General features: G+C 43.0%; 1 protein-coding gene across 1 annotated transcript in view; it reads right to left on the reverse strand.

Moving 5' to 3' along the window:
* The window catches only part of NPHS1 (NPHS1 adhesion molecule, nephrin), a 201,363-nt gene extending 194,032 nt beyond the window's left edge, over positions 1 to 7,331 (reverse strand). The window contains exons 1-3 of the mRNA XM_069201119.1: positions 7,253 to 7,331; positions 1,593 to 1,790; positions 1,358 to 1,480 (exon numbers count right to left, since the gene is read on the reverse strand). Of these exons, the coding sequence (XP_069057220.1) occupies positions 1,358 to 1,480; positions 1,593 to 1,790; positions 7,253 to 7,331 (400 nt within the window). The remainder of the gene's footprint in view (positions 1 to 1,357; positions 1,481 to 1,592; positions 1,791 to 7,252) is intronic.
* Positions 7,332 to 12,744: the final 5,413 nt, after the last annotated feature.

Consider the following 12,744-nt stretch of genomic DNA (forward strand, 5'->3'; position numbering starts at 1 on the left):
GGTCAGCATTCACAGGAAGAGACATTAAATGCCAGTTAAATCGTCCACAATAATTCACCTTCCAGACAAAGCTCTGCACCTCAGTGACTGGGGATGATACACAGGGAGCTTCCATATACCTCAACTTAATCTGGCCCAACGCAACTTCCTCAGCAGAGAATGAGTAGCAATTCAAAAACTTAAACTGGGTTTCATGGAGTGTCAGACTGCAGTCTTCCAACCTCAGCAGCACTTGTGTCAGCTGCTGATAGTGTTCTTCCAAGGAAGTGGAATGTATCAAAATGTCATCGCTTACGTTCAACACCCCTTGTAATCATGACAAGACTTCTCGGATGCCATTTCGGAATAACTTTGCAGCACTAGTTATGCCAGAGTTTAGCTCCATGTAACAGTTCAGACCAAAGTGGGTGTAGGACATGGTAATATATCTGGATTCGGAGGCTAATATAATCTACTAGCATCCTTACCGCAGGTTCATCTTCAAGAAGCGTCAGGCCCCGCTCAACTCCCCCACATTGTCATCAGCAGTTGGTGTAATATGCAGCTCCCTTTGGATGATCTCATTTGGGAGCCGCATAGCCTGACTTCCCCCGGCACTAGGATCAGGAAAACCCAGAGAGTGGGCTCTTCAACTCTCTCTTTTATGTTGGCCTCTTCCAGCTTTCTCAATTTCTCTTCCATATTGTGACGCCGCCAGCAGCTGTACACTTCCCACTTTTCAACCTCCTTTTTTTGGTCAGGTCTCAGGGATACTCCTTGTCGGACCCCTCCTCAGACCCTCCTTTGCCACCCAACAGTGTTTGTGTACAGTAGGTTTATTCCAGGCATGTGGGTGACTCAGCCATGTGGCACCATGTGGTGTGGGGGTGCTCACCCCTTCATTGCTGAATCTTGATTTTGGACTTTGGATTTTGGAATTAGGATTTTGGATTTTGGAATTAGGATTTTGGATTTTGGAATTTGGATTTTGGGAGACTGGGGCACATGTACCCAGTGTGGTGATAATTCTGTACTTTTTTGAACAACCCAACTGGTCCACCCTCATCACCATAAATGCCCACTCTTACATCACAGGCCATTCCAACTCCTGTGGTAACCCAAATAATACTAAAGTCCTACATAACAGAAGAGAGGAAATGAATGATTGACAAGAAAGTAAACATGCAGGACTGCACTGTGGAATTGAAGAGGCGAACAGAAGGACAGAAGTTAAAAGCATGTCTGTAAAGTAAACAGGAAAGGAAAAAACAATGGAAGAGGCAAGTATTAAAGGCTTTCAAGGAAGGTGTGAAGAAGATTCCTTTGAAGGTGTGATCAGCACTGGATATGAACAGGACCAGAAGCACACTCTACTCACTGAGCACGTCCAGGAGGGCTGTGCGAGAGATGATCCCATAGCTTGTCTCTGAACGTCCAACCTGGCACTCATATGACGCGTCGTCCTGCAGTTCACAGCCGGTGATCTGCAAATGGTGCTCTCCTGGCGGTCAGACAGGGTGAAAGGTCAACAGCATGCTTGCAAACCAAAGCCCCAAACACCCTCGGACATCTTCTACTTCCTTATAAATGAACCATAAATGAAGGTTTCTTACCCTTGCTTTGATCTCCAAACATGGTGTATCGAGGAAAGCCAGGGATAACCCTCTCTGGGCCAAGCAAGAGCCCATTCTTCACCCACTGGACAACGCCAGATGGATTCTCCACCTCACACTGCAAGATGGCAATGCTTCCTGCCACCGCAGTGACATTATTTGGCTGGATTCGGAAAGCCTGCTGCTGGCACCAGAAACCTGTGCAGCAAAAAACTCATAATGGCATGTCTGCATGGAAGGGCGATAGATGTCTGGGTTTGTGTAGTTCAGTGATGGATGGATGATGGAAAGACAGACAGTCAAGCTTGTAGAGTCATAGACAAATACAAAAAGGAAACTGGGAGTGAGCATCCAGGTGATTCATCAGGAGTAACAATCATGGATGATGAAATTAAAATGGAGCATACCTACATGGCATGAATAACCAGGTGACAGGTTGAGTGAATGATCAAGTATTTTATTGTATATTACAGCAAATCTTAACAGATCTGCATCAAGTATTTTTCCTCAACTGTCCAGCATATAAATCAAAGACATACTAAATTGGATGGACAGTATGACTACATAAATGAAACTGGGGGAGGTACAATAGATAAGCTCCCAAGGTTTAGAAGAGTGACCGATGACAGAGAGGATGTTTTTGGATCAGCCTGGGAGGAATGTTGGGTGGAAGGACGATCTATATATGATGATGAGCCTGAGACATGGTTTGGTTGCCAGTGTTGACCATCACAGCTGGGAAGTTGTTACTGGAGTGCTTCAATGAGGACACTACTGATGAGATGGTTTTAGCAGGCAGACTGCAGCTTGTTTGTACATGCCTCTTTATACCACATGTCTGTCATTTGAAAGTGTTGTAAATAACAGGTGTTACTCCTGTCCAGGTTATGGCACTCAAGGTACCAACCTCTGAAGGTTGGAATTCAGTGTTGGTCTAGCTGGGAACCAAACTTGTGACCCTCAGATAATTGCATAGGTCCACAGCAAGCGTTCACCACACTGTGCTATTCAACCAGCTCAGAAAGTTTGCTTGATGAAGTAAATAAGTCGCTGTGGCTGTAACAATTGTTGAAGTGTTTCATGATGGGATTGTGTGGAAGCAGGAGTGTACGATGGAAGACCATACATGAAGGAAGGTAGAACAGTGCAGGACTGAAGGCTTAGATAAATGGATCCAGTGGAAAAGGTTTTTGATGGGTGAGTGGAAAGAGATCATCTAGGTGGGTGATGGAAGAGCTCAGTGGTGGGATGAAAAGTCAAGTACAAGACTCAGGAAAGCCATATTGGCCTGCCCTGTTTTGCTTTCCTGTAGCAAAGGGGCAGGCCTTTTAACCTGTTCCATTCAGGGGCAGATGCCTCCTGGCCTCCTCATGGAAAAGGTCTTCCAAGTGTCCCTCAGCTGAGGTCTCTTTAGCCTCATTTATAGATCAGAAAAGTATTGAGGGCTATTTTGTATGCTCATATATGCTGTGGTTGAGGGGGAAGTCTATGAAAATGTCTGAAACAGTGCATGGTGGTGTCCAGTTAGACTTCATGTGTGCACAAATTCAGAATAGTGACAAACTTTGTTTGAAGGTCTCTGCAGATCTAGGAGCTGCCATTTTTTTACAATCCTATGGGGTGGAAGGTCTTTAGCCTCTGTAGTTGTGCAGAGTTCTACCAGAAATATCCCAGTTTCTCTCCTTCTTCCTGCCACAATCTGCATATTTGGATGACATGGCCCACAATCTGGGACCAAATAAACCTCTTACTTGGGTTGGCATTGAGGAATATGTCATCTCAAGCCTGAGAACTTGGTCATTTAAAAGGGGAGCTTGCCCTGCGTTGAGGACTTTTGCCTGAATCCTGTTGGCTTACACGTTCCAGAGATCTTCAACTTAAAAACCCAGTCTGTTGTCTCAAGCTTTGTCTTTATTGTCTCAAGGGCCAGAATCAAACTTTGACTTCCTCTGGTGCTGGGATTCTGGTGTACATGCACCATAGCCAACTGGGTCCTCCAACGACTAGCAAGTAGGCCAGTGAACTCCGCTGGATTGTGTCCAGCCACTGGACAGGACCCTAACACATGTAAAATGCCCTGCCTGTTCTCAGGCTTGGGTGTGCACTTTAGACCTTTTGAGAGGGTTCATGGGTATTGCTTGGTACTTATCAGTTTTGAGGAAGAGAAACCAAGGTCATGAAAGAATTCCACTTCCAGCAAACTGAGCTAAGTAAATTATATCTTCAACAGCAGCACAAGTCTCTGCAGTGATACATTTTAACTTTAGAAAGAAGCAATCCAAAATGGTGGCAATTTGAATTGAAACTAGTGAGGGTCTAAAATGTGATTTTATTACAAGACCGGAGGCTCCTATTATGCGTTTCTCTTCTCGCTTTAATAATACAGCAGTCAAGAAAAAAACTACAAATCCCATGTGGCTAACACAGACAGCCAATGGGATTAAAAACGTAGTACAGAACATGTTAACCAATAGCAGTACCCCCCGTGCTATTGTGACGTCATTTGACTGCAAGCAGCCCTCTTTTCTTGCTGCTGCAGTCAAGATAAGTCACCTTTTTCTTTCCTCATGTCGTTAATTAATGACAGTTGGTTTCGTTACTATATATATTTGTATACTATTTCATATTTTGTCGACGGCATGTTGCCGCATTGCATTCCATAAGCGCTTTGCTCGCACTCGCGTTTGTTTTTCCTGTCCTCGGTATCAACCCGGGTGCCCCCGAGTCAGGAATAATAAACAAACTAACTGGGCGCCGTGCGCGCGGCGTTCCAGCATGGGTTTCCCTCGCGTTCAGAAATAACCGTCACTCGGTTTTCCTGACACGAGGAGAGAAAACCCTGCAGACGCGCTCCCTCACCTCAAAACAGTTGTTTTTTCACGGGATTTCCTCCTGCTTTGACGGCAGCACTTTCCTTGACCCCGCCCTCGGGAAGGAGGGTCCTTTCCTACCTTTCTCTGTGTTTTCTCCAGTTAACCCCCAGTTGCCTGGCAAAAATAGAAATTCTGTTAAGATTAATTCCTTTTTAATTCTGAGTTGGTTCCTCAGCAAATTTTTTCCTCTTCTTTATTAGTTTTAAAATTAACATGGAAACTAATACCTCATCTGCAGAACAGGGTGTTCCCAGTGAGATTGAGGACATAAGAAATGAACTCCGCAATTTTATTAAGAACTCTGTTCAACAGGCAATGGTGTCATCAATGCAGAAATTATCAAAGAATTTGGAGTCAAATTTTTCAAAGCTTTTATCCAAATCTTTGGCCCAGTTTGCGGGGGAATGCAGTCAACGCTTGCCTGCCAACCCTATGGTTCTGGCACAAACGGAGAGTGAGTCTACCTCACATATGACAGAGGACGCAGTTCCTCAAAAGGCTCCTGCCAAGGAGTATAACAATATGGTTTCTAAACCCTCTTTGAAACGTAAAGCCAAACAACAAAATATTCCTCTCCCCACTCCCTATACCTCTACCCCAAATTCTGATGATGATATCCCGGATGCGGATTCGGACATCTATGTCTCTGACAAGGACGACACTGATTCCTTTTCGGCTCATCCTCCTAAGAAACCCAAGATTCCTTCTGTTTCTCCCCCTCTTCTTATTTCATTTAGGAAACCCTATCACCCGGTTTCGTCTGCCACCTTAGCTCGTTGGGTGAAATGGATTATGTCCTTAGCTGGTATTGATATTTCCAGATTTGGAGCTCATTCTGCCAGAGGGGCAATGGCTTCCAAAGCTTTCTGGGCGGGCTCCCGTTTAGAGGATATTCTAAAATCTGCAGACTGGTCTAATGACAATACCTTTAGAGTCTTTTATTGCAAACCTGTTGATGATGTTTCACTGAATATAATTAATACGCTTTAAACTCGCATAATAGGAGCCTCCGGTCTTGTCATAAAATGTAGATTTTCCTAGTTTATGAAGAAAAGTCTTAATTTTATTAAAGACACAGAGGCGAGTATTATCCCACCGCTGGTATGAACCCTGTTTTTTCTCCCTCCCTTTCTTCCAGCGCCAGTTCCGGCCAATCAATCAGCGTCCTAGTAGGATTTCCTCACATCATGGGAACCCTTCGTTCATTGCAAGTTCAGGATCGTTTCCTTCATGTATTGATGGAATACTCCTTCATTTGTAGAATGTTGGACTTTTCTTCTGATGTGTTTGCTTTCCTAATGGCTTTGTTTATTCTTTGTTCTCTATTCCCACTTTTATTCAGCAATTGACTTTATTTGCAAGAAAAGAGGGCTGCTTGCAGTCAAGTGACATCACAATAGCATGGGGGGTACTGCTATTGGTTAGCATGTTCTGTACTACGTTTTTAATCCCATTGGCTGTCTGTGTTAGCCACATGGGATTTGTAGTTTTTTTTCTTGACTGCTGTATTATTAAAAAGCGAGAAGAGAAACGCATAATACTCGTCTCCGTGTCTTTAATAAAATTAAGACTTTCCGTCATAAACTATGAAAATCTACATTGTTGTTCTTTTGGCTGCCATTCAGGAGTCACAACTTTGGAAGCTTCACAAGAACCATTGGGTACCCACCCATGTTAAATGTCCTTACACCATGTAGGGCTTAATCACTTAATAGCATTTGGGATCCCATCTCTGGCCAGGAAGGAACAATAGAGATGTGCTTGCCATGTTTAGCATCATTTCATATACAATTCTTTTGTTTCTCTATAATTTGAAGTTTATAAAGTAAAGCTGTTAAGGGGTATTATGTTTGACTGTGTACTGAGTTTCCACCCCTCATCACCTCACCGAGTAAGCATTCGACTGCTCTGCCTCACTATCCTGAGAGAGTCAAGTGCTGAAGAGGAGGAGTTGGGTATGTCATCTTGGGCCCACTTAGGATGCTGATACACAACACTAGTGGCAAGCAACACTGGTTTATTGCAATGGAAATCCAGTAACCATTGACCCTCCTGGGACTCCACAAACGAGTATGTGGAAACTATCATTCGGAGGACGTTTTTGAGTTCAGAATCCAAGGTCAGGCCTTGCTCAGAAGTGTTAGTTGCATTACTACAGTTAGTATGGGCATTGTGTATACTGAATGGTTTGATGATTGGATGGTGCTTAGGAGGATGTTGCATTGAAGGGTTAGATGAATAAGCAGAAATCAGAAAGTTGTTTCAAGGGAAGGTTGGAAATGTTGACACATCTCAGAGGGATGTTCATGGGAGAATTATTTGAAGATGTGAAGGTCACACTCTTGTCAGATGACAGTGATGGAGGGGAAACCACTTGGAGTTTGGATGAAACGGTTAGATGCCTGCAGCTGAGAATGAAGGTGGAATGAAGCAATGGGTGAGTGTGTGAAGCTCGGGAGAATGAAGGGTTGGATGTGTAGCTAGAGCAGGGGATAGTGCTGGTTAGCAGGTGGAGTGAGAAAGTGGATTCACCTGACATAGGCATTTTGTACAAGGATCTGATAAGTGGATTAGGTTGAGAAAGCTTTGATTGATGGAGCTAAGAATGCTTTCACGAGTACCCATAGTGTAACATATGAGTATACTTGTATTTATAAAGTTAATTATAGAATTAGAAGATGAATAATGAAATATTATCTTGCTGAGAGATTTCTAACATTAGACGAGGCACATTTTTAGGGAACAGTCCTGAAAATGTGAAATGCACCTTCTTTGCAGAAACCTCACCTCTCAGCCATAGGCAAAGCAGACTCGTGATGAGAGGCGCAAAGTCCAGCTTCAAAGCCCATTGAATCTTGAAGCCCATTCCCCGGCCTGTGGACATGATACCTGTAAGGGGTTAAAAGCAGATAAGGCCTGGCAGCAAGATCCAGAAAAGGGGTCAGAACAGCATCATGTATTGGTGCAGTATATCAAGTGGGCGCTAAAATAACTACATTTCAGGGCCCTGCATACAATGTGAAATTGAAAGCAGCTTAGGAATGTGGTGTGCAATATAAGATAAGGTTGAAACACCTTATGGCTTGTGTACAGGATACAACCTAAAGGGTAGATGCATCTTAAAACAAGTAAAAAGACACGGAATAATTAAGGCAAGCATACAAGTAAAAGTTAAAATCTCTAAATGTCTAGATACACATTACAGAATAGAGTTGAATACAGTTTCTGGCCGGGGTATACACTACAGTATAAGGGATTACACAGATCTTCAGGCCAGTGTACACAATACACTCTAGGAGGTAAACCATTTTCAGATCTGTGCACATTAGAAGGTAGGAGAAAAATTTACCTTCATGGATAAGCTGGAACTGGACTTCCCTCAGCACTACAAAATGCAATGTGGCACGATTTCTCCCTGGAAACGGTGCACCTGTTCATCAGACTACACTGGTGACATGACACTGAATAAGAATGTTACCTTGAAAAAAGTAAAATATAATACCACAACACTAACTTTAGTGCCAATTATGTTTTCAACAAAATAAATGTGAGATTCTGGCTTATTAGCTGAGAGGAGGACAGGGTATGGACTTCCGCAAAGTTAGCAATCCACTGCCACGTTCACTCAAATGCAGGTTCACTGAGAAAATCAGGGCTTAGGCCTCGTAACAATGCACCATGTAGCAGACCTTTCTCCAGAGAAATGTCAGAAGGGCACTTATGCTGTGTCAAATCAATATTAAAGTTAAGTAATCAATCGTAAAACGCTGAAACCAATCTAGTAAAGTGTAGAATTTATTGATTAAAACAAGACCAAAGCAAGTAAAATTGGATGAGTGATGTAGGGGATGTGAAGGACGTGAAAAAAAACAAAGGCAAAAATTAGGTGTAACGTCGATTTTACTCTATGTGCATTACTAAAAACAGCCACAAGAGATCACTCTTGCATTAGAAAAATAGGCATTATAGTTAGCAGCAGACTGCTTGCGTCCCACATAGGTTCGATGAGCAGGGCACCGTCAGTTACCATGCCGCTGTTACAGTAGTGTGTGTAACACAAAATGATGGGGGCCACATGTAGAATGTGATGAGGGGCCCCTGGGTGTCTCATATATCACATATGTCCGTTGACTGGGAGCCTCCTAAATGGCTGCCCCCCTCCCCCCCCCCCCCCCCCCCCCTCGCCCGATAGGCTGAGGGCTCCCAGTGCTGCAGGAACAGCAAGGGCCCTTTGTTAGTTCAGATTCATGTCCCCACTTTGTCTATGGGGTGATATGTTTTGCTGGGAAGCTGAGGAGACCTCTAGGTTCTCAGGTCACAGACAGCAGCGGGATGGAGGCTCCAGCCAAGGCTTGCACCATGAGTGCAACAGGCTTCCCTGAGGACACCGAATTCAAGCTGGGGTAACACTGCGGAAGCACTAAACCGGTGTACAAGGGAGAGCAGGTCCTTACCTCAGTCCTCTTCCAGAGAGATACAGCAGCAGGCAGCTCTTCCTCCGGTCCTCCTCTAAGCCCAGCAGTGTCCAGTAGTATACTGAGCTGCTTGTGATGGGAAGCCTTTCTCACAGGGGTCGCCAGGCAGTGATTGACGGGAACCTCTACCCCAACCCTAAGAAATGTTTCTCAGCTCAGCCACCTTTTCGCAGCATTTTCAGTGATGTACTATGAACAGTTCTAGGAAGCCTGGGAAGCCTGATGAGGGTGGTGGGTGTCGGGAGGGGGTCTTTCAACATGGAAGGACCTCAGAGTCAGCAAGTGGAACTCTAAATTCCCACTCAGGCTCTGACCTATAAAAACAAGCATTTTCAATGCAACGGGTCTAGCATTTGTTCGAGTTAGAGCTATTAGCGTTGTAAAGCAAAATAAAAACACAGCGTGATCGCACTATGTAAAATGCGCTGCATGTAAAATAAACAGATAAAGTAGTCCGGACTCCAGGCTGAAAACATCGAGCCTCGTATGTTTTTTGTACTTTACCTGTGCTGTGTAGGTGGGCTAAACACCAGAAAAGGCATGATGTATGCATGCTTTTCACAAATGAAAGCAAGTGGATTTTAAAAGACAAGCCCACAAACCAATGAAAGTGATTGACATGGCATGGGCGTGGTTTGAAGCCCAAAGAGAGATTACAGAATGGACGGATCACTTTGTGCTCGCCCATAATGAGTGAACTCCCTAGAAACCCATCCTTGGCTATTTCCGAGGAATGGTCCCTCCTTTTGCTAGTGAGGACGGAGTGGCTGAAAACTAACCAACATCAAATTTGATCCTCACACTAGGACCCTCTGTGCTACAACCAGGACATATATCAGACTCCAGCTGTTTTTTTGTATACCATTTACTTTTCCTGCCCACTTCTCTCTCCCACATTCCAAGGCTGCTTGGTGTGGATAATGTGTAAACAATGCCTCCCTGCCAGATGGAGGCAGACAGTCCAAGCTATTGTGCATTCCCATTTAGGCATTTCACACCTCATCCAAGGGTTACATTCTGACACTAGAGAGGGAAGATCGTGGCTGAATTGAAATAATTTCCGTCCAGTTTTTCAGGCAGCAAAAAAATGTATTGTAATGAAATCATCAAAATCAGTGCTTTAAATGGAAAAATAAAAGTGCAGGTACTCTCTATCAGAGTACCTGCTTGTTTCTGAGAAGTGCTGGTACTCTCCAATTGAAAGTATTACGTTTTACTTGAGATATGCCGGTACTCTCCCTCTCAAAATAGAAAAGTGCCGGTACTCAGTACCGGAGAGTACCGGCCCATTTAAAGCACTGATCAAAATGATCTTTGCAGGTTATTTAACAAAAATAAGTTTTCACCTTTCAGATTGTTTTGCTAATGTGGATTAATCACATCGCTTTTTCCAAGGCGCTTGATGAAAAGAATGAGTTTTATTCACAAGTTGGCTTTCCACTTAGTATATGGCTTCCCCAATCTATGCAGTCAATAAGCTTTTGTATTCTGTCACTGCATGACAAGCAATAGTGCCAGTATTAGGCATGTCCTACCTATACACATAGATCCAGAGCGCTGTACTTTTAAGGCGCTACGTATCGCTTATTGCTTAACATCAAACGTGGGCTTTTAAGCATCTCAGCACAGGGTGCCTTTTATATGTGCTTGCAACACTTTTGCTCACAGCAGTCCAGTGTTGCAGTTGCAACCTCAAAGTTATACTTACAAAGTCACTCAATTGGATGGTGTAATTCCAAACTGGAACCCACATGTGTCATTTAAGTTGTGTGCCACTGGTGCACTTCCAGTGCCATATTACTGTGGCCATGCTGTAATATATGTCAAATGGGATTAGTGAGACATGTTTAGGGGTCAGAGCACATGGTCTGGGACAATCTAGCAGTTTTCTAGCACCCAAAGTAAAAATATGCTGGTACGTCCAGTTTAATGAAAGCAAAAAATCTGGCAAAACCAAACAGAAAGGTGCCATTCTTACAATAACCATACATATTATATGTAAAACGTTCCTTTATTGGAGTGTGTGTGGACCCAACCCAAAACAACTGTCTATGAACCTGGTAAAATGGTTGTTAGATACCACAAATTTGTATGTGGTTTATCATTCAGAAAAGTAAATATGGGCAATACGAAGAAATGTGCATGTTATTGAAGAGCATTTATTGAATTTATAGTTGAAAATAACAGATGCCCCATTTGTATTGTTAGAACAAAATATTTCACAGACTGTAGGATTAGATTAATACATTTCACTTATACCCTGCTTAGGCTCTGTATTTATGTTCTGTTTGTGTTGTATTGCATCATTTATGTACTTCTCCCATACCCTTGCCAAGGCTACAAAGCACTTCCTGGTTGGCCGACTATTCAGCTACTCAGTTTGCTGTGTGTGGATGGTAGAGTATGTCCTTCATAGTGCAGTTTAGTTGTGAAGAATTTTGCTGTTGAGTTTGAAGTGTGACGGTGTACTCCAAAACCTTTGAGACAAACTTGTGGATGTGATTTAGCTCGGTCTAATACTGAAAGGTGCTGGAGAGAGTTATTTTTGTGTGTGTGTATATAAATATTTCAATATATATTACTCAATGGGTGACACATTGTAATTTTAGTTAGTTCAGGGTTTCCATTGGAAGAGCATTTTTGTGTTCTTCTATTAACCTTTGCGCGGTTTAACGAATCTGCATGAAGCATTTGATTTTTTTTTTATCCATCTCAGACCCTTCATGGAAAGTTTTGAGCTGATCCATAAAGCAGGAACCAAGAAAAAGGGGGGCCCAAAAGAAAGATCTCCAATATAGTAAAACGGCGGAATAGAATTACACCAGATTTGGCAAAAAGTTAGAACTATACTAAGAAAGCATACTTTTTGTGATTTAATGTAAATCTGTTCAGCCGTTTTCAAGAAATTAGAATTGAAAAGGGGCGTCAGGTTGGGCCTGAAGAGTAAGTGCTCAGAAAAAGATAGTTACATCTGAATAGTTCACCCTGAGGGAGATTAAAAAAATAAGGCCATCCGATTGGCCAAAGGAGCTTTTTCTCCCAGTGGCCATTTTGGTCTTGGGGTTCAGTGCTGGAACCGTGGTACTGAGCATTGTGATTAGCTGGCCACAACTCTAAACATAATGTTGTGGCTGCCAATACAGGACTCTGGGACTTGGTCCACATGAAAATCACTTAAGGGTACAGAGTGCGAACACAGCCCGTTATGTTTTGCACGTGGTAGGCAGGCTTTTTTCACGTCATCTGGAATGTGGTGTATTGAGAATGATGGTGGGTTTGAGTTACGGCAGCATCCTACAAAACAAAATTATTAATCTCTTTTGAAATGTTTATGTTCTTACAAGCAAGAAGCAAGTATCCTGTTTTAATGTTCTTCACAGAATCATTATTTGTAGCGAACGCTTGAAAGCACAACACTGCAGGCTAGTACAATATCTATAGGTGTAGATGCAGCATGACATGGTGTGGGGTAAATTCATTTATTTACACACACCCACACACACATACACATACACACACACACAACTTAGTATAATTACCATCAATATTTCTTGTTTTGGTTTTGAGGTATTCTCACCACACTTCCATTGCCACAATTATCGCTTATGTTAACTTTGTGGCACCAATCCAGTCCATTTTGTTTGCTAAGTAGGTGCGGGTTATAGCATAGTCTGAGGAGTAGCAACCATCCAAATAAATTACCAAGCACCATAGGTTACATCCAGGAGCAGAGATGCTTTGACGCTGGAGAGTCAAAAGTTACAGAGCTATAACGCAGAACCCCTAAGAATTTGGCAGATGTCA

The sequence above is a fragment of the Pleurodeles waltl genome, chromosome 7 (assembly GCF_031143425.1).
Source record: "Pleurodeles waltl isolate 20211129_DDA chromosome 7, aPleWal1.hap1.20221129, whole genome shotgun sequence".
In the NCBI taxonomy this organism is placed as follows: domain Eukaryota; kingdom Metazoa; phylum Chordata; class Amphibia; order Caudata; family Salamandridae; genus Pleurodeles; species Pleurodeles waltl.